This window comes from Lepisosteus platostomus, chromosome 23 (assembly GCF_059453375.1).
Source record: "Lepisosteus platostomus isolate fLepPlt1 chromosome 23, fLepPlt1.hap1, whole genome shotgun sequence".
Taxonomy (NCBI): domain Eukaryota; kingdom Metazoa; phylum Chordata; class Actinopteri; order Semionotiformes; family Lepisosteidae; genus Lepisosteus; species Lepisosteus platostomus.
In genome coordinates this window covers 10850134-10877100 of record NC_142633.1, presented here as the reverse complement: position 1 = coordinate 10877100, position 26967 = coordinate 10850134, and the positions used below count along the sequence as shown (strand labels likewise).

The 26967-nt window shown below is 40.5% G+C and overlaps 1 protein-coding gene across 12 annotated transcripts in view; it reads right to left on the bottom strand.

Moving 5' to 3' along the window:
• Nucleotides 1-26967, bottom strand: part of LOC148642026 (eukaryotic translation initiation factor 4 gamma 3-like) — a 68601-nt gene that overhangs the window by 12724 nt on the left and 28910 nt on the right. For 5 of the 12 annotated variants that reach the window (XM_088617319.1, XM_088617323.1, XM_088617327.1 and 2 more), the window contains 16 exons: nucleotides 22841-23020; nucleotides 22467-22578; nucleotides 18611-18711; nucleotides 17590-17715; nucleotides 14820-14961; nucleotides 11840-12634; nucleotides 8396-8481; nucleotides 7663-7876; nucleotides 7352-7476; nucleotides 6886-7005; nucleotides 5614-5769; nucleotides 4629-4826; nucleotides 3506-3652; nucleotides 2606-2842; nucleotides 1411-1515; nucleotides 593-728 (listed from right to left, as the gene is read on the bottom strand). In XM_088617319.1, coding sequence (XP_088473445.1) covers nucleotides 593-728; nucleotides 1411-1515; nucleotides 2606-2842; nucleotides 3506-3652; nucleotides 4629-4826; nucleotides 5614-5769; nucleotides 6886-7005; nucleotides 7352-7476; nucleotides 7663-7876; nucleotides 8396-8481; nucleotides 11840-12634; nucleotides 14820-14961; nucleotides 17590-17715; nucleotides 18611-18711; nucleotides 22467-22578; nucleotides 22841-23020 — 2980 coding nt within the window. Of the gene's footprint in view, nucleotides 1-592; nucleotides 729-1410; nucleotides 1516-2605; nucleotides 2843-3505; nucleotides 3653-4628; nucleotides 4827-5613; nucleotides 5770-6885; nucleotides 7006-7351; nucleotides 7477-7662; nucleotides 7877-8395; nucleotides 8482-11839; nucleotides 12635-14819; nucleotides 14962-17589; nucleotides 17716-18610; nucleotides 18712-22466; nucleotides 22579-22840; nucleotides 23021-26587; nucleotides 26609-26967 lie in introns of all 12 variants that reach the window. The other 7 variants (XM_088617318.1, XM_088617324.1, XM_088617328.1 and 4 more) reach the window with 4 other exon arrangements.

The following is a 26967-nucleotide window of genomic DNA, read 5'->3' as shown; positions in this document are numbered from 1 at the left end:
CCAGTTCCCATCTAAATGTAATCAGAGATGTACACAAGCTGATACAGCTGAGAATAAATGATAAATTAACACAAATGACTTTGAAACAATATTAGGGAGCAATGCCAGTGACTAGGAGATGAAGCTCTTTGTTGCTGACGGTGCAGAAGATCCCAGAGGGGGCTGGTGATAGAAACCCTTTAGTTTTCTAAAGGGCTTTAGCTTTAAAGATGATTATGGTTAATTATAAAAACATAAAGGCTGCAAAAGAGAGAAAGCCATTTAACCCATGTAACGTGTTTGCTTGCTTTTATACAAAAAGTGCCAAACCAAGAGACCCAATTCAAGGATCATATCCAGATACTTTGCTGAAAACAACTAGGGTAGCAGTTTTGACATGTCTGGATAGCTTGTTCCAGACTCCCACAAAACGTAGTGTAAAAAAGTGCTTTGTGGTCTCAGTTCTAAATGCAATTTCTCTTGGTTTCCACTTTTGTTCACTAGCTCATGCATCACTGTGAATATTGAAGAAGTCCAATAAGCTAACTTTATGAACTGCCCTTGAGGACTTTGAATACTTGAATCAGGTATCTGAATATCAGGCTTTTCTGACCTGGTCTCCTCTTGTCCTTGGATAGCAGCTGCTGATGAACTTTCCTCTGCTCCTCCTGCTCCTCGATCTTGGCCTCCTTGTGGATCTGCTCAATGGTTTTGGGGCCCTGATCTGCTCTCCGTGACACCCAAATATTCTGCAAGGCAAAAGGTCAGGTGTCTGTCACTCACACCACTGAGGACCCCAGGGGACTCCTTGTCTTATGTATTCTTATTAAGACATCAATCCTTCATCGTACTACACTGATAATAGGCATCTGTTATAACTATAATACGTAACAAGTGCCAGGGGAAAGGAAAAAGGATATCGACATAAGCTTTAGACTACAACTTAACTAAATAATTCTAGTTTTGGTACCTGTCTTAAAAATTCAAGTAAATTTACATTCATGTTAACAAAAATATTTAGCCGAAATGAAACTGCTTAATTTCATAAAGGCATGGAAATACTATAAAAATGACCTTCACATCTTTCTTCAAACAAAAAGTTTGGTATTAAAACTTTTCTTCCTTTGCTCTTGTGCATCTTAAAAGGATCGGAAATACTGTGACTACAGCTCATGTAAGATAAGCACATCCTGATGTGAGGCATGAAATGGCTCTGACCGTTAAGAAACTTAGTATTTTGGCATGTCAGAAAGAATCAGCTATTACCACTGGCTAACTGCTGGAAATGTGATGGGAAATTACATTGCCAAAACCCATCAGTATTCAAATGTGTCTAAAGAAAGCTGTCCTACAGCCAGCTACAGCCACCTGAAGCAATGTCAAAAGGAGGTCAATAAGGCCCCACTCTATTCCAGCTGTAAAAAATCTTACCAGCCTGAGATCGATCACGTCCTGTAACATGAAGCGGATTCGGGATGATGTTTTTCGCTCCTTCACAATTTTCTCCATTTGGTTGAAATACTGATCCATACGAGGCTAAGAGAGGATAAAAAAAGAAAGTGTAAATACCGAGGTTAACCATAGCTCCTATTTTTGTTCTGCATGTGGAAATGACCATCTCTGACATGAAGGATTCCAAACACCAATGAATATTACAGTAAACTATGCTAGATTTCTACATTTAACAGTGATTAAATGTTATTAAGGGGGAAATCCCTTTAAAACATAATTAATGGTATGAAATGTTTGGAACAATATACTATGACAATAAAACCTTAGCAAAATTGATTTGGAACTGGTGGTTTGTGAATAGCTAAATATAGGGAAAATTGTAGGGTCTGTGACGGTTTTGTTCTTTACAATGAAGCAAATAAAGGCTATTGGTTAATGATGCTCCACACAGAAAAAATGTCACAGAAGTATTGTACTTTCTCAGTCATTGTTCTAAAACAGCTCAGGTACAGGCATGACAACTTCATGTTGCCTGTACAAGAAATTGTTCAACTGATAAAAGTAAAGTTGCCAACTTTTATATTTTTATCTCTAATATAACAAATCTAATATATATACATAGATTAGCAGAATTTAACACTAAACCGAACAGCAGTCCCTCCTCCCATCCTGCACTGTAGTAAGAGTTTATTAGCACAGCTGGAAGTCATCTGTCTCACTCAGTTCTGCCAGAAAGAATGGAATATGATGCGTTTAACCTCTGGGGCACCTTCTCTGCCATGGTTTACCTTTCTGAAGTCAATTGAAACCACCTGCTTTAATGCCGGGAGGGTTTTTTTTTTTAAAGATCAATGCTGTTCTGACTTGTTGCTCTGGGTACATCACTTGCTTCTCATGAGATGGGGGACTCACGGAACGGATGTGGTTCTACTAGGCCAACAAGTGCAAACCCATTGACCAATGACAAACTGCTTGTAGATGCCAGCACAGTATGCGGTAGCCTTTTGCAGATCACGAATGCAAAAGGTAGCCACTTATTTTATAGACTCTAAAAAACCTATATAAAATATGTAACTGTATAATGAGTGAGCACACTATACAGACTTTTGAAGATGAGAGTGTATTTAATCAATTTCTTTCCAGCCTTTCCCAACGTGCTGTACGTCAGCTTCACCTTTGCCTTTTCAAAGTCCAAGTCCTTCCCGATAGTGGTGAGGAGCCGGCACAGGCACTCGAGGGATTCCTCATCATGATTCTTCAGCAGCTTAACCACACAGTCATGCATGATGGCCTCTGTCAGCATCTTAAGTTTGAAGAGCTCCCCAATGAACTTGATATTCCCAATCGAGCGTCGCCTCGCCTTGTCCTTGGCTTCCTCCAGCTCCTCCTGCAGTTGCTCGCGCTCCGTGGACTGGAGGAGAGGGAAGAGAGAGGAGATGCACTAAGAGACAGAGTTGGGATTCAGTGTAGTATGAGCCCTAGGACTCACAAAAGTCTTGCAGCATATAAACTGAACTGACAGTAACATTTACTTACACCTGTGAATGAGAAGGATAAGCAATAATCTGCCAGATGTTTTCTATTCTTGTAGAATGCATTCAGCAGCAATTTTCAGTTAAAATAAATGCAAATAATTAAAAAAAAATGAACGACAACAAAAGGCAACAGTCTAACAGCACTTGCTGTACATATCTGGTAGATAATTGATAAGCTGAACTACTGTACTATGTCTACATGTCAATGAGAAAGTTAAATGTCCAACAGTCTTTGGTAGACTTGGATCCAAACTCATGACACGAAAAAGATTCAGACAATTCTCTGATCAGAAGTGGGAACAATATATCTGCTACATGCCTTAGAAACATCCTTAAATTATCATTAATAATAATTAAAAATATTAAGAAACAACCCATATTATGACACTTTGAGCAAAATAAGAAAAGGAAGTGGGATAATTTTGAAATTCTGTGCAATTAACAATAACACAATAGTGTTTAATTCCTGACTGATATTAAAAAGATTATTTTAATTAAATTTTTTAATTCTTACTGAAAGAACACTGGTTGAGACTTACTGATGAGGCCGACTCCAGTTCCTTCTGTTTCCTCTCAAACACGTCATCGTCCACTTTGTCCCTCTCAAACTCTTTCTGGCAGCGGTTTAACAGCAGCTTGCGAAAGTTCACCGTGCTGTTCGGCTTATCTGCCATTTGCACTTTGAGCTGGGGAGACAGGAGCAAAAGCAGATCAGTCAGCATGACCGGTATCTTAGTGTAAAAGGATCAATCGGTTGTGTGTGAACCAGTCTTCGCTTGTGTGTGTCCATCTTCCACTTTCACAGCTTTAAGGGCACTGATCACAAAGCAGGGGTTTATAGCATTAAGGGAAATTTCCTCTTGGAAGTTCAGTCTGTCCACCCATCTGGTATCAGATAGCTACTTATTTCTGGTAGGGGTCTTGGAATCCCAAAAACTGTCCCTTAATAGCAAAAGGGGGATAAATCCCTCGACAGGACATTAGTTCACTGCAAAGGATAGTTTAGAAATACCAATTACCCACTTTGAAAAGTGGCAGTAAACTGGAGAACAAGGAGGAAACCTGCATGAGCATGTGAGAATATCCACACAGAAGGCATTTAAGAATGGAACTGAATTCAGGATACAAGGGCTATGAGGCAGATAACTACATGGTAGATAACTACCATGTCACCTTGGTGTCATTAACTAGCATTCCGATCATTTGCAAAACAGAAGTCCTAAGAAACTAAGAATTTCAAACATGTTTTTATTGATAACACGTTTCAATTCATGCTTTACTACGAGTAAAGTAGTAATTATGTGATCTTTGTATGGTTGGGGTACCACAATTATATCCTTATTATGTTAGCAAATTTGCTTTTCAGTGATATATTAGAACAGCCCCCAATGTCACCCTTTGCTTTTGTCCCCCATCCTATAACCAATAAACGCACCACTCTGCTATATATTCAGAAGCATCCAGTTCATTATTAACTACCCTGACTCGCGCACATAAATGTACTCCCTTCAGGCCTTTACCTTAGGTCCTCCAGTCCTGACTCTTCCTAACATACTGCATTCGACATCTAGCCGAGAAGTCAGAAGACTCGGTAGGAATGGAAAGCCCCAGGAATGTGTGCTTTGTGTTTCCACGCCTCGGCGGGAAGTTGCCCACACTTACCGTGGCGAGGCAGCGGCACATGTTGGCATAGGCCACAGAGAAGCTGGGCTCGTCGATGGCTTTCTCGAAGACCAGGTCAATGACCCCCTTGAGGCGCTCCTCCGTGTCAATCGTCAGCTCCGTCACCTGCTTCATGAGCTGGTTGAACATCTGGGGGGTCAGCTTGTTCAGGATGCTGCGCACCTTGCGGAAGAGCTCCTGGACAAGGAGACGCATGCCTAGTGAAACATTCTTTCATATCATCACTCCCCAGATAACCTACACCAAGTATAACAGTGCTAGAGTTTAAAACAAAAGCTGACAACAGCCAAGATCAGTCATCCTCAACTTTAATTCGTAATCAATCATGATGTCACTTCCTCACTTAAACATCATAAATACTGCACATTATCTCCCCCTCCTTGCATTCATTGTTTGCATCCCTCCCCCACCCCATCTCCACCTCTGCAGCTGCCCCGTGGTCACTCCTCACTCTGCAGGGGAGGTTTAGCCTCCATGCCCTACGGCCAGGCCTCAGCCATGCTGGTTAAGCCAAATTACTGCGATTTTAAAATGCACATATACCTTTTATACACCTAATTCTTGGCTGTTTTCTGAATTCCGCATCATTCCTCACTCTCAAACCAGGTTTCGAGCAAAGACTTTTCAAAATTGGACCATTTTAGGAACGTAAATGATTAAGAAACCAAGCTACTCTGCTTACTTATACATGTTGTCCAAATCCAAACGAGCCAATGAAAAAAAATAAATGTCTATGCCGGCATTAAAGAATAACTGCATAAAATCATTTAAAAAACAATAATGCAAAGACCAGTCAAAATAAGAAAACTGAAAAATAATACCTCCACTTGCATTTTTCAAATAAGCCATCATTAGTTCATTTCTCATAACCAGTATCTTCAGTGTGGCTGCAAAATAAAATTACAGAACTCTGCATAGGGCCACTGAGGACACATGCAGCCATGCGACTGCTAGCAGGGCCAACCTTTGTTTTCTGCGCCTCGGGGTCCTCAGAGGGCCCCTCTCTCTTCAGGGTGGGCTTCCAGGCGTGCTCAGCCTTCTTCAGCTGCACCTCGTCGTTCACCGACACGTTCATGATGATCTTGCGCGGCTGGGGCCGCCGAGGCCCTGCGTTCAGGAGCTGCACAAAGCAAAGATGAAGAGGGGAGTCACTGACTGATAAAGAAATACGGTTTTGTGAGCTCCAAAACAACAACAACAAAAAAAGATAAGTAAGAAAACTGTTTTTTCCCCTACTATATTGAATGGTTCACGTCTGAGCTTCAGCGCTATGCCCTAGCCTCAACGCCATGATGCAGTAGTGGTAAGATCCTTCATCTTGGATGTATGATCCTAATATCCTAGGTTAAGGGTGAACGGGAGCACACAGCTAAACCCAAAGAGTGTCAGTATATATTATGAAAGGATATAGTATACTTTAAATTGAGAGGAGAGGAAAAGTTAGGATTGTAAATTGTGGTTTAATTCACTCCATGGGTGACAAAAAATGAAAAGGCTGCCATCTAACCAGATTTTCCATGTTGTTTGCATTATTTTTCGTCATCTAGATACAATGGCAAATAAACATATTATGTGAGTGCTAATCTGCAATTCTATTATTGTATATTCTTTGCTCGTCACTGAGTACACACCGCTTTGAACTCAAGCTTTGTGCACGTCTTCCCCAATGCTATCATATCTCACTTTGTAAAGGTGATCCTTGACAAAACTTGACAGGACATTTGTAGTTTAGTAAAGAGTTAGCTATGGTAGAATATATGTGACCTTACCAAAAGCAGCATTAAACGATAACTGAGGAGAGAAAGAGGGACAATCTAAGGAGGCAGGTTAATATCACCTGCCCCTCCAAAAATGTCAAATTAAAAAACAATGGCAATGTGAGCCAGTATCAAACAGAGCAGGCAATGGCTTGGCAACTGTGTTAAATGTCAATTGTGAGGCGGATGTTTATATACACCTATGCTACAAGCAGTAAACCAGATCCAAAGGCTGAATAACAGGATAACAGGAACTTAGAGCTCTGACAAATCATAAATGACCCAAAAAACAAGAAGGAAATTAAAGAGTTATAACAGATGTTAACAGTTTTCTTCCAAAAACCTTCGACAGCTGTTTTTTTTAAACAACAAAAATTCAGAGTGGGAATGGCAAGGAGGTTTGAAGATAGTGGGTGGCCCACACAACTGCATACTGTCTTTTCTTTCTAAAAAGACTCTTTTATAAAAAGAGAACTCACAGCAGCTCCTCGTCCTCCTGAAATTTGCCGGCCGAAGTCAGCGAAGGCAGGGGTGAAGTCGGGGCCTCGCGAGATCACTCTTGTGTCTAGTGTTCTCATGGGCAGCTTGTTTTGGTTGATCTGCAAGAGCTCCGAGTTAATGCACTGAACAGAACTAGTGGGAAAAACCCCACTCCACACAAACCAGTCATGTACATATTCTGACGCTACTAATCCAAACTGATGGAAACAGAGTCATAAAGTCCCATTATCTAATACGACACAGAGGGTTTTATTTTTAACATCTGATTCACTCTTTTTAAGCTTTACAATAATGAAATAGAATCTACACAGTGACATACATGAGTAAATGCAGTTTTCTGAAACCGAGTGTTATATTCCACAGTCTAGTCATATACCAGAAAACAACAGTCAGATCAGAGCCTGCACTTTCCTATGTTGGGGTTCAAGGCAGAACTGGCCGCACCTTGTCCAGCACCACATCGCTGATAGGCGGTAGTCCCTCTGGTTTCTGCACACAAGCGGGCATGAACTGGAAGCCTAGCAGGAACTCCCGGTCATACTGCTTCTTCCCTTCAGTCTCCATGGGCTCTGGGTTTGGGCAGGTCGGGGAAAAAAAGTGGAAGTGAGACTAGAGTTGAAGGAGTGGTGGAGCCAGAACAGATAACTACTCAGGCAAGGCGAAATGTTCACAATCGCTACGGGCTGCGCAAAATGATGGTAACTTTTGTTTTCGAAGGCACATCCTGCCGTCGCGGGAGGTGGAAGGGGGCACACCTGTGGAACCCTCTTTTTCCCCGGGGGCGACACCGCTGTCGCTGCTCTCGGTTTCGGAGATGTGCTCGCCGCCGTTCCTCACGGGCTCCGGCTCCTGCTCCCCGTTCTCTTCCGGCACGGGGGGCTTCTTCTCGCCCTCCGACGGCACGGGACTGCAGCGCTCCAGCTCGGGGTCGGGGGCCCTCTCTGCACTCAGCTCCTCCCGGGGCTCAGGCTGCAAACACAGGGGGAGAGTGAGGCCTCTCGAAGGCACACAAGTCCTTTCAGCACAATCGAAGCTCGCTTACAACCTGCACAACATCCTCTTAACATGTCCACAAAATAAATGCCCACGTCAACTACAGGGAATTCAGCTAAAAGCAGAGCATTATACTTGGTATAACACCCCAACTTAATCATGACTCTAAATGCACAAAATACAGAAGGCTTTCCTCTAAAAGTAAGCAGAATGTCTCATTCCAGGAGCCCTGGTCTTAATAGTAGGAGAATCTACACTCAGTTTTACTTCCACACACACCGCAGATAATGCTACCTAACCGAATACTGTCACTCATTTATGTCAAATGTAAACAGCGTTTCTATTTGACTGTGACTGATGCCACTTTAGTGCTTAGTTTGGAACGAGACAGTATGAAATTGAATAAGAAAAAGGATGACAGACACAAATTACTGCTGCCCTCGGATTCTACCTCTTGAAATGCTGTGGAGAGAGATGAGTAGCTGCACTGCTTACCTCACTCTCTTTCTCTGGCACTTCTCCTACTGGAGTCCCTTCTTTTGGTTTCTTCCAGGTCTTTGGTGCAGTAGGAGCAGCATGGGCTACAATATAAAACAATAAGCTAATAATCTGTCTGCCAAGGAAGCAATCGGGCAAGAAAGAACCTATAAGAAATAGATTATTTAAATACCGTATGCTGAGAACTACAAACATTTTTTCCCCCAATTACAACAGACCCTAGTTTTTCCATCTTCTTCATGTTCCATGTTTCATAACTTTGTGTCTGCTCTACATCAGGTAACAGAGACGTGAGATAAAATAGTGAAGTCTGGGAATGGAACTTCATTAGCAAATTCCATGTTTCAGCTAGAAAAAACTCAATTAGTATGACAGACTTCCAAGCTGAACTGTAACTGGATGATAAGATAAGGAAAGTGAGCTATTAAAAGTCATTAGAGAAGTCTGGAATGAGAAAGGAAACCCTCATACAGTGCCCAATGAGCTCATTCATAAAACAGACAATGTTTGACATTTAAGCACGGGTTTCGTGTGTTTATTACAAAAGTACATATACTATGAACAGACCACTTATTTTCCCCACTTAGGAAAATGCATTTTTTATTGTACTGGGTTAATGTAAAGGCCACAGAAGCAACCCATAGTAAAGTCTTTTGATCCTTTAAGGATCTATCGTCTTTCAAGATAAGACACCACATGCTTTTGCTATGCGTATTCTTGTTATTGCTGATTTTATTGCAGTAGTGGCATAAGTTGCGCGCATTAAGATTGAAAACTGCTGGGCCAGCTGTCTCAGAAGCAAGTGTCTTATTTGTCATGGCATGCCATGGTTGTTTTCTTTGAGTTTGGTTTCAGTGCTATAATTACATGTGTTTTTTATGTTTCCGCTCTTCCATCGCTATGGAGACAGTTCATCTAACACAAAACGTTAATGTCTATAAAACTTTCTTTACGTTTCTCAAATTCTGCAGCTGGAGAACACTTCTAGGCAGGGGTTCATTATACTGTATTTTTCAAGACTAGCACAACACCTTATTGCAGCACACTTCAAACATGGTCTAAGGAAAAAAACACCCCTCCAGCATAACACAGCTTCCTTTACTTGAACACCCACTCATCTAAGAAGGATTCTTTACACTATGTTTATGCACATCCTTCTTATAGGGAACTATTCATCACATTTTCAGTCTAGCCTTTTTCATACTTAAACCATAGTCCTTTCACATAAAAGGTTTTGCAGAACCCAGCAGTTAATGGCACAACTACATAACACTTTTTTTTAAATTAGACCATAAATTGAAATGTGAGGTCCTTTGAGCATTCCTAGGTTTGCTACTCAGTCAGGGTTGATCCTCAGCCCTAATCAGTGGTTTTCCACATCTGAGATTTATTTTATTCCAGATTATAAACGATGGGACTGCAATTAATGTTTACGGTATACTGAAAAGAAAATTAATTCTGGACATCTCTTAATAAACTAAGGCATCAAGAGGAAAGATATGAACGATTCCTGTGGAGACAGAAATTAACAAAGTGCAAGAATAATGTGCGAGATAAAGTGGAATAAGCAATTGATTTGTTAATTATTGTGAAGGTTTGCTCTGCAACGAGAGCACAATTAGGCTCTTCTAACTCAGGTTTCAGAGATACTACATGGATGTGTTGCTAATACCTCCGCATACTAATTCTAAATTAATAGCTTTGACCACAACTTTACCTTGATACAATGTTTCAGCTGGGGTGGAGACTGATTTAAAATTATGCAGTTTTAAATAATATATTCACCCTTTAACTTTCAGTGGAATTAAAATAGAAATATTTTTATGGTGTCTTGAAACCTTGAGTGCTTTAGTATGTACTGTAATATATATATTTGTATTACATAGTGTGTGTGCCTCAAAGCAGCAGCCACCACTGCCATATTGGTGTACTGGATTTAACAACTCTTTCATAACGATGCACGTCATTCCAAATGGGACCTTAATTGCAGTGGTATTTCTGCTGTTCTGCCAGACACCTTCTGACAAGTATATATGATGAAAGTACTGTAAGACTAATAAAGAATCAAGAATCATCTGCATTATATGTAACATATATATATATAAAAACGAAATCAAATGCTACGTTCCCATAAATAACCGCTTTATCACCAAAATTGAATTTTTTAATGTGGCAGCATTACAATGTTGTATTGCTGACATTAAAATGCACCTCAGCACACAGCAGCACCAGTACCAGGATGGATTCCAAAAGTCTGGTAGTTTTTGACATTTTTGTATTAAAGACGCACACAGTCTGATAATAAAACACTGGTCTTTTAACCTAAGCAGATTCTAATCTAACACAGTACTAAATATTTGTACCTTGATCTATGGATATCACTGATTTCCAATAAGACTGTTTCGGGAATCTTATTTAAAGCAGAACATTCATATGGTATTTAAAATGGCTTCACATCCCAGTTAAAAAAAAACTCTGACTGAGAATGAGGTTGAAACTCTGTAGGTACACTGAACTGATTTAATGTTTTTCTCAGTACATATAAAGTGCAGGGAAAGTTTGTTTTGTTTTTCACGTTTCTCTCAGCTGGTTCGCTCTGTACTTTCACAGACTACCTTCCTGCAGACCAGTAAAACACATGCCCGTAACCACAGAGCTTGTAGTTAAATGATACATATAGTTTATCATATTTTTAAAAAACAGCTAATACCATGTTTGAGCAAATTATTTCCAAATGCGTGAAACTGAGATACCCTCGGAGTCTTAGAGGTGCGACATTTACGTACATTACATCCACAGTCACGAACATTCATCCATTTTTCTAACCGCCTCATACAATACCAGCAAGCAACAGGCACAAGGTTGGGTACACCTTGGGGGGGGTGCCAGTCTACTGCAGGGCACAAGAGAACACAAACACACTCACACACAGGGTCGACCTTCCCAGAAGCCAATTAAGCTATAATAATAATAATTATTATAATTGCTTACACTTATATAGCGCTTTTCTGGACACTTCACTCAAAGCGCTTTACAGGTAATGGGGATCCCCTCCACCACCACCAATGTGCAGCATCCACCTGGATGATGCGACGGCAGCCATAGTGCGCCAGAACGCTCACCACACACCAGCTCTCAGTGGGGAGGAGAGGAGAGAGTAATGAAGCCAATTCAATGAAGGGGATTATTAGGAGGCCATGATTGGTAAGGGGCAATGGGAAATGTGGCCAGGTCTTTCGACTGTGGCAGAAAAGCAGAGCACCCAGAGGAAACCCACATGAACACATGCAAGAGGGAGAATGTGCAAAGTCCAGGTAAATACAGTAGCACCCCAGGTGCGCTGCAGGGCTGCATTGCTAGCCACTGCGCCACCGTGCAGCCCCACATAGATGTACAGAACTCATTCTTGCCAGCACTTCTAGCAAGTCAAAACAGTCTTACCCGTACTGGGGCCTTTTCTGGAGCCAGCTTGTGGCAGGGAGTTGGGCTTTTCATCCTGTGTAACCTCTGCCCCTGCTCCTGCTTTAGGGGGATTCTCTTTCACCTCTGAGCCCACAGTGATTCTCCTGGCCTCCCCTGACTCAGCAGTTCCCTGACTGGCCACCAGGAGGCCAGGAGGAGGAGGAGCAGCAGCAGCAGTAGTGATAGCAGCAGTGGTGATGAAGGAAGGGGAGGCAGCTGCAGCTGGGGCAACAGCCGCAAGATTTGTCTGAGGACTCTCCGCCCGGACCTCTCTAGAAACGACTTCCTGGGCATCTGCACTGGAGTTGGAAGCTGCAGGCTGAGACTGGGATGGAGAGGCCAGCTCCCGGGATTGCGAGTCCGAGTCACTGCAAGGAGAGGCGGCCTCTTTTTCACTCAGGCCGTTCATCTCCTTTACAGCGGGGGCCGGAGAAGTGGAAAGACTCCTGGGCAGTTCCGGCATGGCCCGCTCAAAGTCAGAGCTCTCGGGCTGAGGAGAGACAGAGCAAGCTGGCTTTGGCTCCTCCTTTGGAGCCGGCGGTTCTGCCCGTTCCCCCAGAAGCACGGGCTTACAGGAGCCAGCAATGGGCACAGAGGTGGCCGTGACTGGGCCGGGCACCACAGCTGGACTGGAGGTGGGAAGCTCTAGTTTTTCAGGGGGAGAGGAGTCCTGTGCAGGCCCACTGGGCTCTTTCTTGTCAGCAAGGGTGTCAGGCAGTCGCAGACCCGGGGATGAAGACTTCAGCGCAGTAATGTCCAGTTTTGGCTTGTCGTCTGGGATCAGGGAGGGTGGAAGAGACAGCACATTTATGAAGAAAGAAGTAGAGAATAAATAACCCATAATTCTAATCAAAGTTCAAATGATTATAATCAAGTTAAAACATCTTAGCCAATGAGGGATGTTAACATCAGAATATCCACGTTCTCTCCTGCAGCGGAAGCAAAAGAGTTCCCACACTTTTAGCCTGTATGAAGGCTTGCCTCTGGGGAATTTCAGACTTATCAATGAACACCTAATGGTCCTACACAGGAGAGGTCTGCCTCCCAGGGCTGCAACATTGATCACTTCAACATCAACAGCAGCTCACAGGCATTTACTCCTTTTTCATTACAGCAAAAAAAAAGGATGTTTTGTCCTTGTAAAGCAAGGTCCTGTCAGCATTTCACATAATATACAGCATGTTAAAATGACTGCTTATAGTGGTTTATACTGTTAGTAAAAAGGACAAATTACGTTTTCATAAATATCAATATAATCATAAATGTTTTTACAGTACATTTCCCTCCTGACAGTTAAATAATGTATGGCATCCCCCCTGTAACTGCAGCTGCTTTTAATTCTTTGCTTACTAAGCTAAGGTGGAATCTTAGACTGTTCTCCATAGTTAGCTTTACTACAGCAAATGAGCATGAGGCTGGACCTGAAATGTCAGGTGTCTGAACCAACATGTTACTGAACCAATTAAAACAGTTTAATCTAGTCAACTCATATAATTTAACCCAAAATGACCAATTTAATGTTATTTCTATATAACAAATGTAGTTAAAGGACAGAGTGGCACTGTTTTTTTTCCTGTAGTGACAGGTTCTATGGTCTGCATCCAGCATGGCATTTAATCTTAAGACTCTAAAAGGTAGCAAAGGCTGTGAGTGACAAGAAATTAGCCTAAGTAATGCTACAAAAAGAAAAAGGCAGTAGTTCTCAAGGTCTGCATACAATGCTCTATAATTAAGATGAAATTGCTTTTAGTTTGGGAACTCCCATACATTCCTTAGAAGTCAGGCTGTATTCACATCATTACTCTAGGTTTTTTAACAGTGAATTGTACCCATGACAATTCACAGATCCATAACTGTGAACTAACGGTATAACAGTCTGTAGCGATCAGAGTTTCCAGTTCATCTGTACTGTGCAAACTCCAGAAGTCACGACTCTTGAACAATGCACAATACGTGAATGAGGGTAAGCTGGAGCCACTGATGCCCTCAGTAATGGAAAAAAACTTCAAACTACTGGGAAAGAGTAAGATCTCAGGTGGAATAAGTTCACACCTGAAACTTGCACAATCTCATCCATCCATTATCATGAAACTGCTTGCCCTGGTGAGGGTGGCAACAACCCAGGGTTTATCCCGGATGCACAGGGCGCAAGTCAGGACAGAATACACAACTGCTCCCCTCGCAGGACGACGCAGTCTATTAAACTCACACAGTTATCATTTAAAAATAATCTTATTTTATGACTGGAAATAATAAACGATTACTTTTGGCGACAATATAAAAGTCATTAAAATTTTAGAATCTCTCAGCAGACACTTCATTTTTACAGCCATCCATTTCTTCTGAAAATGAGCCTTTTGACATGATATGACATTTTATGAAGCCAGAAAATAAGAATGTCAGTCAGAGAGTTCAGTGCGTTTTAAAAGAGGCCTGCTTTTCCGAGGATATTTTATAGGGGCAGACAGATGTTTGAAAATAGATACAACTGACCTGTTTCAGTTGTAGGCCACACAAAATGATGTCTAACAATGACTACAGCTGATTTATTGTTGCTGGATAAATTATGTTCTACATGTAAGATAGTTTAAAAAAACTGAACTCGTTCAAACATGTTTCAAAATACAGCTGGTAAAATACCTGGATATCACTCAACTTTAAGTAAGGTCAATTTAGTAAGGTCAACTGTTAATGTCTTGATTATGACACTAGCTCACAGCAGAATGGACATCATGGGCCATCTTATTTCTTGGAAGAAGTTGCTGTAAGGGGTGAAGATGTGATTTTCTGCTGATGCAGTCCAACTGTATGGTATGGGCAGTCTGTAGTGTGGATCATTACCGACAAGGAGGAATTTCTGATTGAAGAATGGATTGTGCAAAAAGGTATTGTGCAAAACATCATATCTAAGCACAAACTACTGCAGGGAACAAAAAAAAAAGTGCTAACGTTATCAAACCTGGCTTTATGTCCACGGCTGCAGCAATAAGCTGGGGATTCTCCACACTGTACAGCATGTGCCCGTGATCTGGGACCTGGTTGCTCAGCTGCTGGGATTTGAGGTAGAAAATGTGAGGATAATGAGGGTGTGGACATAAAAACTAGCAACGTGGAATGCACACACGCACACACGGAAAGAACGCAGAAACAGAAAGGAGAGGAAGATGAAGGAGAGATTGCAGGGAGCAGGAACAGGATGGGGTTGGGACAGTGCCACATTGGGTTTGGAAAACGAAGTGGGGGGGGGGGGCAGGGGACACACAAGAGGTCAGAAAATGCAAAGAAAGAAGAGAGGGATTAAAAGAATGGGTAACAGGAATGGAGAAAGAAAGGAGAGACAAATACTGTTAACATCAAAGAGAAGACAACAGTGTCACAACACAATAGTGATTGTTCCCTCTACAGAGTGGATACAGTCCTCTCCGAGGACAATGTTAGAGACGTGGCCTGTTCACTTGCAATATGACTTAACACTTAACATGTTGCAAATCTGACATACAATTAATACTTTATTACAAAATCCGTAATTAGCTTTATGAATAAATTAATTTAATTAAAATAAGATAGAAATGTGCTTACTATAAGGAAATACAGCACTAAGCATATATTCTTCCTTCAACTACTTAAGTCTTCTCTTGCATTGTATAGAAAGGACTGGACTTTTATCCCTTGCAGTGATTATACGGATAGATGTGATATTTGATGAAGATAAATGTCTTCCTTATGCTGGAGGCCCATATTCTTTTCTGCCTTTTTTATCATTAGTACAAGTGGTTGTCTGAAGTCATTTATAATATACAGATGTTTTATTCACAAAATAATGAGAATTTATTATATTCTTGCACGTTTAATGAGTAATGTGGGAATAACTCTATCATGAACAGAACTCATATTTACTTTAACAATATTAAATGAACTTGCACTCTTCAAGTGCTCAGTTTGCTTAATGTACTGAGTGGGGGCAGAACACACTGTAGCTTTAATTTTAACTGACTTTTTTTTTAAATTAATATGTAAATCAAAAGCTCTGCAGTTACACCCACTTTGCCATGTATTTGTCCAGTGAAAGTTCTAGAACACAAACTGTGAATATATTTAGTACCATATTTCAGTTGCTATGTGCCTTTAGGACTGTTTTCAAACTACACTAAATCACATTGGCTTAAATATGTTGGCCTTTTAATTAATCTTTGGCTTATTAGTTAATTCACTATTGAAGGACTATTGAAATCTTGTTCTGTGTTAAATGACTGTGCATTACTGTGTGTATTATTTTAAAACATTTTATCCATATCTGTAGAGGGAGCAAATCAGAAAAAGACAAGACAACACTTTGAGGTAAATGCAGACAATACTGTTCGTAAAGCATGGGCAGTAAATGTGTTTGAGGTGCAGTATTCCTTTTCTCCAGTTATGTATACAAGCCCATGAGAAAGTTTAAGCTGAATGTTCATGCAGAAACTGCAGACATCAACTATGTTCAATTTTAAAAGATCAAGCATTAAAGATGACAGGAGTGTGTTGTAATGATGCTGTAAAACAAAGCTTACAGAGAATTTAAACATCAGGTTAAACTTATAGAACATTGAAATTAAAAATGGGTTTATATATACTGTATCAGAAAGTCATATCTACTGTGATGTGACTTGCAGGATTCTGAAGAAAGAAGTGCATTTGAGGGGTCTTCTGGATTCAGGTTTAAACTGCTTTACAAAATGTCACAGATTTAGGCTACAGTGAGAACTCATTCTCTCTGCACTGCACACATGGCGGAGTGACAACTAGCATAGGACACAGATGAGGAGGTACTGTACATCTGCAAACCTAGTGGATATCAATTTTAGTGTGCTAAGATTGTATCTCACAGGCTTAGAACTTAACAATAATAAGTCACAAAATATATTCCCCTCTTTTTTTCTGGAGAAAAAGAGCACTACATTCCTAAAGCATCAGAAGCCATGGTTAGAAAAACCACATGCATTACAGATACATCATTTATTTGAATGGCATTCAATTCCAAGCAAACAGATTTTTTTCCAAACAAGTGAAATCAAATGAAACAATGGTCCAGATAAGCCTAAAGACAATCACTATTGAATTCTGACACTTAAGAACCCATCAACAGGAAACGTTAAGCATTATGTAACCAATACTCAAACCTTGTGGTTCAAATTTTGCTTCACACAAAACAAACAAGGGGGCCATGCAAATGATCACTGCTGTCCATTGCACAGTTTTGTCATTTTGTCTTTCCAGTCCATGAAAGTAAACATGAATAAAGGAGAGACAATGATCCTTGAAGAATGAACTCCCATGAGGCCAGGCTCACCTAGTCTACCCTGGTTCCCTGTCTCGTGAAGAAACCAACATTCCAGCCTGAACTGCAGGGAGTGTCCTCTAGCTAAGTTTATCTCCATTAGATAACCCAGCTCCCAGACATTGGTGCAGAGTATTTTCCTACATCAGATCACTAGTTTCCAATCAGGGAAAAAAAAAGATGCTCACAAGCAACTAAAATATGTTACCTATTAACTAGTAATGACGAAATCCCAACTTTGACATTTAAAAAGGCTTAATTCCATTTAATTCCTTGAAACCTTAAAATTCAAAACGGTCCTTTTATAGACAGATAAAATACACAAAGAGCATGATCCAATTTCAGTATTATCCATCCCATTACATCATGCTAGGTCTGACTGCAGTTCTCTTTTCCCTGGGCGGTCTCTTACCTGTGGTGGGGTGGGAGTTGAGGAAGGTCTTCCCACAGGAGGTGTTGGATTTCGGCTCCCGCCCCCTCCAGACATGATCTCTTCCGTGATGTCCTTCCCACCCTGGTTGGGATCTCGAATACGGATCTGCAGAAACAGTGGCAGGGGAGAAAAAGTTGGGACCTCACAAAAGCAGTCGAGGTGCTTTGACACTCAAAGTAGGTTTTAGACAATTCAATACAGTATTCCAAACCCAAAAATGCAGACCATTTGCTTCAAGGTGCTTTTGTACACTGGCTCTCAAAAAAGATTTAAAATAAATGTTAGAGGGGGTAATAACTTTTAAGGGACCACAAAGATGTCTGATTTGTTTTTACAGATTACTTTACAGCCAGTACTGAGAAGCAGGATTACAGTATCATCTCAGGCTGGGAAAAAAAAACACTAGGTAAGACCCACCTGAGTAAAGCCACTGGGAGTTTTACGGCATCTGCGCTGGAGCCTTTTTTAATACAGAGAATATAGTCTATTTCATGGTTCAAATTATTGACTGCAGGACAAGCAGACATCCTCTGAACACTGGAGGGTCTAATTTCCTTTTCCAAGATAGTAACCGCTGTAATCTGAAAACATTTTTTTCCGTTCTATCTAGAAGAAATGGTTAGACTTTTAAGCAGCGTCTTAGATCTTACGCCAACGTGCCAAAGGAGGTGCTTGTATAAGAGATTCCCCCCCCACATAATTTCAAATATCTAATTTTGAATGATGAGTGCCTCCAGATTAATACTGCCTGTATCAGTTTCAGATGACCTTTTACGACAGCCTTGTTTTCAGCTACACACCTTTTGACTGACAAGATAATCCTGGATTTACAATTTTCCAGATCATCTAATTCTGATGGGGAGACCTAACAATACTGCCCCTATGTGTGCACGTTTTTTTTTGCGTTGCACAGATTGGCAGAGGGTGGTCTTGGAAAGGCCAGTCCATTTTGTTCAGGTGAAGATTTCAGATGCACCCCGCTGGCCCTTCAGACACTCACCGTTTTCTTCTCTCTCTTGGCAGGTGGAGGTTGTTGCGGTGTAGGCACTATGATGGGTGGAGAGGGGGTGTACACCGTCTGGCCAGTGTAATAGGGTGGTGCTGTTTAATTAAAAAAAAGAAAAGCTAAACAAAGGTTCATATTAATTCCAAGTAAAAGTGCTGTTCATTATTAAAGGTGTTTCTGGCATAGAGAACTCTGATAGATGTCAGAACAAACAGGGATTCTGGAAAAGATTAACCATTACATTTCTAACAAACCTGGGGTCCTGCATCACACAAGATAGCCGTATGACCCGTGTATTTGAAAACCCTTTCAAAATCTCTGCACAGGCTGGACTGAAACTTGGCAGACTTCACCAACAACTAAAGCTTTTTAAAGTTTGCACCCGAATGGATGCTATGATCATTTTTACAACTGCAATGGATCATAAACCACCTAAAATAATGTAGTTCAGGTGGGGAGCTGCGTCAGCCTGCGTAGGCTGCAAAGGAACAAGTAATAGGTTTATTCAGCATGGAATAAACCTATTACTTGTTCCTTAAAATAATGTAGCCCTCCATGTGAAATGCTCCTGCTCAAAAATTAACTCCAAACCTTATAGCAATCATTTTAGTACCAACAGGATGGATCTATAGTGAAGATGGGGTTCCTGTGTAAACTAAGATGGCTGCCTGAGTAATGATTTTTCTTTGCTACGCAGCCATACAAACCCGAAATCCTGCTGTGCAACAAACATTTGGCCAATTAAATCCAGATGTAATATTCCTCTGAACATACCATCTGACTATCTTTCCTGCACATACACTACTTTGATTTCTCAATTCAAGCTGCCTGTCATGGGAACCGCTACACTGACTGAATCAAAGCTTGGCAGGTTTTAGATGTAATCAAGGCCGCTTCTGATCTGTATCTCACACATTGCTCTAATAATTTTCCCACCCAAAGCAGGTTACATGAGCAGTCTGGATAAAAGCGAACGGCTCCTTTTCAAGCACTGTTTGGTTAATAAAGTTGAAGGAATAACAACATTCGATAGTTCTTGTTTCAGTGTCAATGTAATTAACATGTCGAAACGGGATTCCTACATGAACCACAGACATTTGACTATCATGTTGTTCACAAAATTCAAACTACAACTGTTTTGGGAACTCCTGCACTGACTGACCTGAAAACTTGGCGTGTTTCATCATATTCACATCGACTTAAAATCTGTATTTTGCAAATGGCAGCGATTTTTTTTAACACCCACACAAGGTCATCACATTCTTGGCCAAACATACCCTGTAATATTAACTGTCCTTTTAAAAAAAAAAATTCAGTCAATGAATTCCAAATTTACTAAATTTTATACTAGTTCATCCTTAGTTTACTTAAAGTTCACTCAGACTGTCAAATTAGGTGCGTGGGGATTTGCTAGGAAGCCTTCAAAATTGTTTGCACTTTACCAGTTCATTTCAATATTATCGATCTTAAATGAAGTACATGAAGCACAGTGAGTACACAGGTCATTTCAATAAGATTTATCCAGATTACTGTTTGTTAGGTGAGGTGGAAGGAGGTCAGGAGCCTTCCTGATTTCTGCTACTCTGTACTGCAGTGTCCCCCTGTACACTAGGCATTCTCCACCTGTCTGCTTGACCACTGCTGTTCCAGACTCTGCTGGCTTTGCATGTCTGTAGACTGTGCAGATGAGAGAGAACTAACGTTGGCGCGTACCCAGCCCACAGGCGTAGGATCATGAGAGAGCCAGCTATCAATAATGAGGTTACCAAGAACAGAGAGAAGGGACTGTATTGTGCTGCTTCCACAGTGCTCAACCCATTTGTAAATGGATCTGTGGGAGTTTCCAAGACAGAAATATTACTATGTGATTTTTTTTCTTGAGCTAAGAAGCATTTATTTTATTAAGCACTGGGATCCACCCAACGCTTCTGTTAAAAATATAAACCGTACATCATGAACATTCCTTCTAAGACCATACACTGTTTTAAATGTATGACTTTAACTGCCTCTACAATCCAATACAGCTCATCACCAACTATATAAACACCAGAAGAAGGCTCCACAGCCGAAACGTTGTTTCTTTTCTTCTCTTTTCAGCATGGAATAAACCTTTACTTGTTCCTATATAAACATGCTACAACATTAGGTCAAGAAAGTAAAACATAAATAAAAAAATATATATATAAGCCTACTAAAATTATAAAAAATGAATTATTCAAAATGTTGCTACTAATCAGTGAATTATCTTCTCAGTAATTCAAGATGTAATAGTCTTATCATTTATTATTACTTAAGTATTCACTTTTGTTTACTTTAAATCTTTCTCGAATGTGTTATTTTGTTTCTATGATCAGCAGTTCCCTGAGACCCTACTCATGCTCACAGGGTTACATCCATCTGAACTCTTCATCATATGTGGAATTAACAGGTTGCGAGGACAAACGGGTGATGAATTTCTTTTCCTTTAGATAACCGTCTCTGGCAGGAGTCAGGTAGGGGAGCAGAGGAGGTGGGACTGACAAGCACTGAGTCCTCGGAGTAACAGACAGACAGCTGCGGCTCATGTGCAGGAGGCTTATAAATGTGTCTTTTCTGGTCGTAGCAAGGGGGAAGTGGTGAGAACAGAAGCAGGGGCGGTCTTGAAAACAAAATCCAGGCAAAGAAAGTAACCCTGACAAAAAAGATTGGAGTTTTCCTCACTCAAGAGTTTTTCTGTTAGTTTGTTATTGTGGTTGTTCCAGTTATTTTTACTCAGGAGCTGTGAGGAACCAATGAGAAGTTTTGCTTTTCCTTCTTTGACATTTGAAAGGCTGCATAGTGCTGTCTCACTATGAAAAGAAGCAGCAGATTATTGCCATTTCTTGTTACACAGTCACAGTAACTGAAAGGGTCAATTTAAGTGACGTGATTGTTCTGGCACAGTGATTCGTATGAGGTTTGCAAAAAAACATGAACTATCTAGAAGACTTGGCTAGAATATCACTAATCACTATTGGATGTAAACACTCGTCTCAAAACACTAAAATCACCATTATCATCACGGTGGCGATGGAACACTATCCAGGGAAAAAAAACACAACCAAATCTGGAAAAATAGGTACAAAAAGAAAGACCTAATCTGGTACAAACATATTCAGTCAATAACAAATTTGATATTTTCTTAAATTAACATGGCTTTTTAGAGAGACCACATTAAAAGTGGCAAGCTTGGTTCAAACTACTCGCTAAAAGTTGCTTCTGGCAATGAAATACACTGCACAAATCAGTGGGAACTCACCCAATGATATTTAAAAAAAAGATTCCTCCTTTTAAGCATTTTAAAGAAGGAGTAACAAAATTTGTTTATGGTAGTCTAGTATCTGAGCAGTCAATAACACAATTATTTTCTTAGACACAAGATAATTGTGTACTTTTCGTAAGGTCTTTTACTTAAAACATTCACCTAGCTGCAGGCACAGTTACCTATAAAACACTTCAGTGTCTGTTTATAAGTATTACAGTTATGTAGTTAAGTAGACCAACTATGCAGGTGATAGATAAGGTGTAACAAAAACCAAGACACCAGTCCTTTCAGTACATGAATCAGAGAAATGACTTGAAGCATCTGATAACTCTTAACACTGGATAAACCACTTAAAAATGTTAATTGCGTTCCTGCTTGATAAATGTTTTCAGTGCCAAACACCGCTAACTGGAAAGGCAAAATCTGATAATCTGAGTCAATTGCTTTCCAGGATATCAGCTCTGAATTTTGTACCAATTATACATGAGCAGATTGCAAAACCAGTCAGGTTCCCTTATGTACAGCAACAAGCAGCACAGAGACTCTGTGAACCCCCAGGGGACTCACCGTATGGTGTGGGGAACTCTCCTGGGCCAGGTCCAGGGTAGAAGGTGTTGGGCCCTGGAGGCTGCACTGAATACTGCTGTGGAGGCCCAACGTAGGGAGTGCTGTGTCGATACTGGGAAATAAAAACAAGCAGAAACATATGACTAACTGGCACCAAATTCCAAAACAGACAGGAAAAATAATCAACAAGACGACCACCGCCAGGGGTTAAGTTAGAGTCAAGGCCCACCAAAGACCCCACCCGTAACTGGTGAAGACCAGACTCAAAAGCAGTTTTCAAACCATCCAAAGTCACTGCCTATCAGCCCAGAAGCTTGAGACAGGCTCTCCCAGTGCACACCTCACAGCTTCCCTCTCTTGCTAGGCCTTCTCACCTGGGGTATGTAGTACTGGGCTGTCTGTGGCGAGGGGAAAGGCATGGGTGTCATGGCCATCATGATGGGCTGGTTTGGGGGATAGACAGCAGCAGTGGGAGTCTGGGATCCAGGCCGAATGGAAGGGTTATTACTTGGAATGGTGGCTCGTGCCGTTTGCATCTGAGTCCTCTGGAAAAACTGCAGGAGAGAAAAGACGAAAGATGTAGCACAGAGAAGACTAGCTCAGAGCAAAGCCCGCTGTGACTGCTTCAGTCCGGCACATTGGCTAAAAGCATGCTCAGAAAAGGTCATTTAGGATTACAAAAACATCTGACATTACGGGTTACTGATGTCATTCATGGAGTTCTCAAAACATTTTATCACAGTACAGTCCAGTACCTAATTTGTCTCCCATCATAAACCCTGTGAAATTTTAAAAAAAAGAATAAAGGTTCTATGCATTTCCAACAAATAATTTAAGGCTGTACACAAGGCGTAATAAATTTACAGATTATGCTAAAGGCAAACATTATCTTAGTCTCTTTAATGTACAGATGTCTGAGACTAATAGAATTTGCTGAAGACCACTTTAATGATGAGAAATTGTGTTTTGATTAACATCAAGGTTGCAGAAAAAAAGTTAAGGTGAAGACCAATAATCTGTTTAAGGCACAGGAACTATCCCCTCAAACAGAATGATAATAGATGTTAGCATCTGTTCAGGAAATAAATTAATAAAATGTGTAAAACATGTGCCCTCAAACCCAGGGTCAAGGACTGTAAACAGCATAATATGTAACTGTTTGTACAGTGGCTGTCCATGCTGGGCATGCTCTGCAAACAAGCCAAGAACAAGTCAGGCAACAGTTTTGCAAGGGAAAGTCAGTCTAACAAACACTGCAATACATTTTCACATAACTATGCAGTAGCTGCTAACTGCTTACTGACATTTAAGTTTGAAAGAACCTCTCCTTTTAGACTTCATAGTATTCTTACTTCAACTTATTTAATTGTTCCTTAGCTGACAATGCCAAACCACTTCTTTTTCTTTGCTAAAAAATAAATCAAGACACCCTTCAGACTCCAAAATAAAAAAGACAAAAATGAAAGTTGCGAGTGTCATCTGTTGCAGTTTGTACCAATCTACATGAAGAAAAATTCATTCTACCGGAATAAGTGTGGAAGCAACTGACTATGAATCATAAATCTCTACATCAGAGGTAGCCTAGTGCCTTAAAACTGAAAAAATATCTGAACACGCAAACCGGTGAACAAAATCAAAAGGGTGATGTATTTTAAGAAATCTCAAAAACTGTTGAGACAGAGCTGATAATCTAAACTGGAAACAATTTGGGGGCTGGGATAATTCTACATTCAGCAGCACAGACTGTATGATATAGTGGTGCCAGTCTTTTTTCTGTTATATTTTTGGAGAGTTTCTAAAAAGAGTCTTCCAGATGTGTCCACGGTAGTAACCAGACATTTTATGTTGCTCTTCCCAAGACTTAAAAACGAGACTGCATTGCCTTTATGTCCAGTACTCCTGGGCATAAAGGAAGTGTAAAGAACTGCACGCTTATCCATGCCACTTTCGTGAATTGGGAAATGAGGTTGATAGGATATTGATTCTGTGCAACCCTGAAGGAACAAGGAATCGGCATTCTGCAACTCAGGGTTAAACGTGATAGGTTTATACACATATTAATTGCAGGTAACAGGTGTAATGAGAATCCTCTTTCCACATATGTGGTCAGGGTGTAATAAAGTCATTTTGGGCTTTCAGAGGCAGACGATTTTGCTAAAGTTTAATGTCACATATTAGGATTCACAATGTGAAATCCATTTTGAGTAAAGAGCAGACAGAAAATTAATAATTAATTCTAGACAGCGCACAACACCAGCAGGGACAGTGCACATTTTAAGAGACATTAACATTTCTGTGCATTAACTGACACGTGTTTCAATTTCCACTTGATGCTGCTAGTGGTGCAAGATGTACAGAAAAGCTCCAGCATTCAGTCTAAACCATGGTGGGCCCCGAGAACTGAAATCCAGTGCAGATTTTTACAATGCAGGACATGAGTAAACATGAAATAGAAATCCCTTTCATCTTCACAAGTATGCAATGATGTCACAGTACAGATTACATCCATTTTCCAATCGCTTCTTTCACTTCAGGGTTGCCAGGGAGCCAGAATCTAGACCTGCTTGCAACAGGCAGGGTACACTCTGGACGGGACTCTAGTCCATCACAGGACACACACAGACACGCGCGCGCACACACATACGCATAGGGACAGTTGTCCCACAGGCCAATTAACCTATCAGTATGGTTTTGGACTGTGGGAGGAAACCGGAGCACCCGGAGGAAACCCAGGAGTACACGGGCAGGACATACAAACTCCATACAGATAGCGCCTCAGGTCCAGCTTTAAACCAAGGAGCCCTGTGCTTGCAAGGCAGCAATGCTAATCATTACACTTCTGTGCTGCCAGCACAGATGACATATTTTATCAATTTAAACTGAAAGTTAAATATTGCAACAAAAGATTTCACATAAAAACAATACTAGGTGCACCTAAGCAAATGGTGCAACACATCAAAGTTAAACACCATCAACAGCATTACTACAGGCAGGAACAGAAGTCCCATTGTGCAATTCATCTATAAAAAGCTGTTATTACTTGTCAAAAAAAAAACCTGACATTCACCCGTAAAGTTTAATTCATACCCTTTACTTGATTTATGACTTAAAGTAATAATATTTACTGCACTTGCTAGAAGAAGCTTAGAATTAAAAGGAAGCATGTGATAACGAAGTACTATTGAAATCCAAATTTGGTTACAGGAGAGCACTGCTGTCCTAAATCAGTACATCTTTTCTTTCAACCAATACTCTCAACCAATCTTCCCAATGCAGAAGATTGTCCCATTTCATTTTACTGTTAAGAAAATAAAAAAACAAATTAGCCTGGATGACAACCTAAAAGAGGCCACCAACTTCATTTTGCAAATATTCCATGGCTGCTAAAAGGCTACAGCGCAAGATGACTGAGAAATGAAACTGCATTTAGGCAATACATTTTCAAGATAGCATTCAAACAGAGCAACGCTGTAGACTTGTCAATATTAAAATTCATAGTGATTTAAAATGAATGTTGTGATACATAAATGTTTAAACAAGACCAAAATATGCAAAAGTGAAGAGTTCGAATTGCTTGTATTGATTCAAATCATTTAAAAGTACTTATTTAATATGCAAAGAAAATGTCTTTCACAATTTTATGAAATATTAGCATTTACTTCAACAAAAATGCCAGTGAAACCAAAACGTATACAATGTCTCACAAATACCAATGAAACAATTTGTGGGAAAGTAACATCAAGACATATTGCCTCAAACAATCGATCTTCCACATTATATTCCTTTTTCGAAAAACCCTACTGCAATTAAAAAGGGATTTGTTTCTTCTACATGCACTTTACTGAATACCAAAGAGAAATGAAAATATGTAAATCGAAAAAGAAAAACGAGCAAAGTAAAATAGAAAGAGAAAAGCTGTTTTCCCCATAACATAACAGTTGAGAGGAAAAACAATAGCCGAGCCCATCTAAAAAAAAATGAACTGAATGAAATTAGAGAAAATCTTGATAAAAAAAAAACCAAAGGGGGTGTGCATCCTTTGGGGTGGGGCACGGGCTGCAGCAGACAAATTTGGGTGGAGACGGGGGCTCATGCCATGCATATCCAGAGACTTTAATTACCTGTATCGGCCTGAATCCTCCCTTGAATATTGAAGCAGGAAAGAGAGAGAAGCCAATGGCACACTGAGCTGATGCGTGTAGAGGACAGACAGACAGGCTAACAGACAGAAGGGGCATCTGCCCACAATCAACAGACAGGCAGCTGTTTGAGAATTCAGCTCAGCACCTAGGTTACATGGTTTGTTACTAGCACATGTTTTTTTTTTTTCTGTCACCTGAGACGTTTCTTTATAACCTACCACTGAAAGCCTCCAAATGGCACAGGCCTGTATCTTAGAAGTGTGCATTCTTGTTCAGGAAATGAAATGACATCACTTTTTAGGTAGAGACAGGCACAGGAAGCAAGCAGTGAACTTGGCTGAACCTTCAGGGTTCATTCA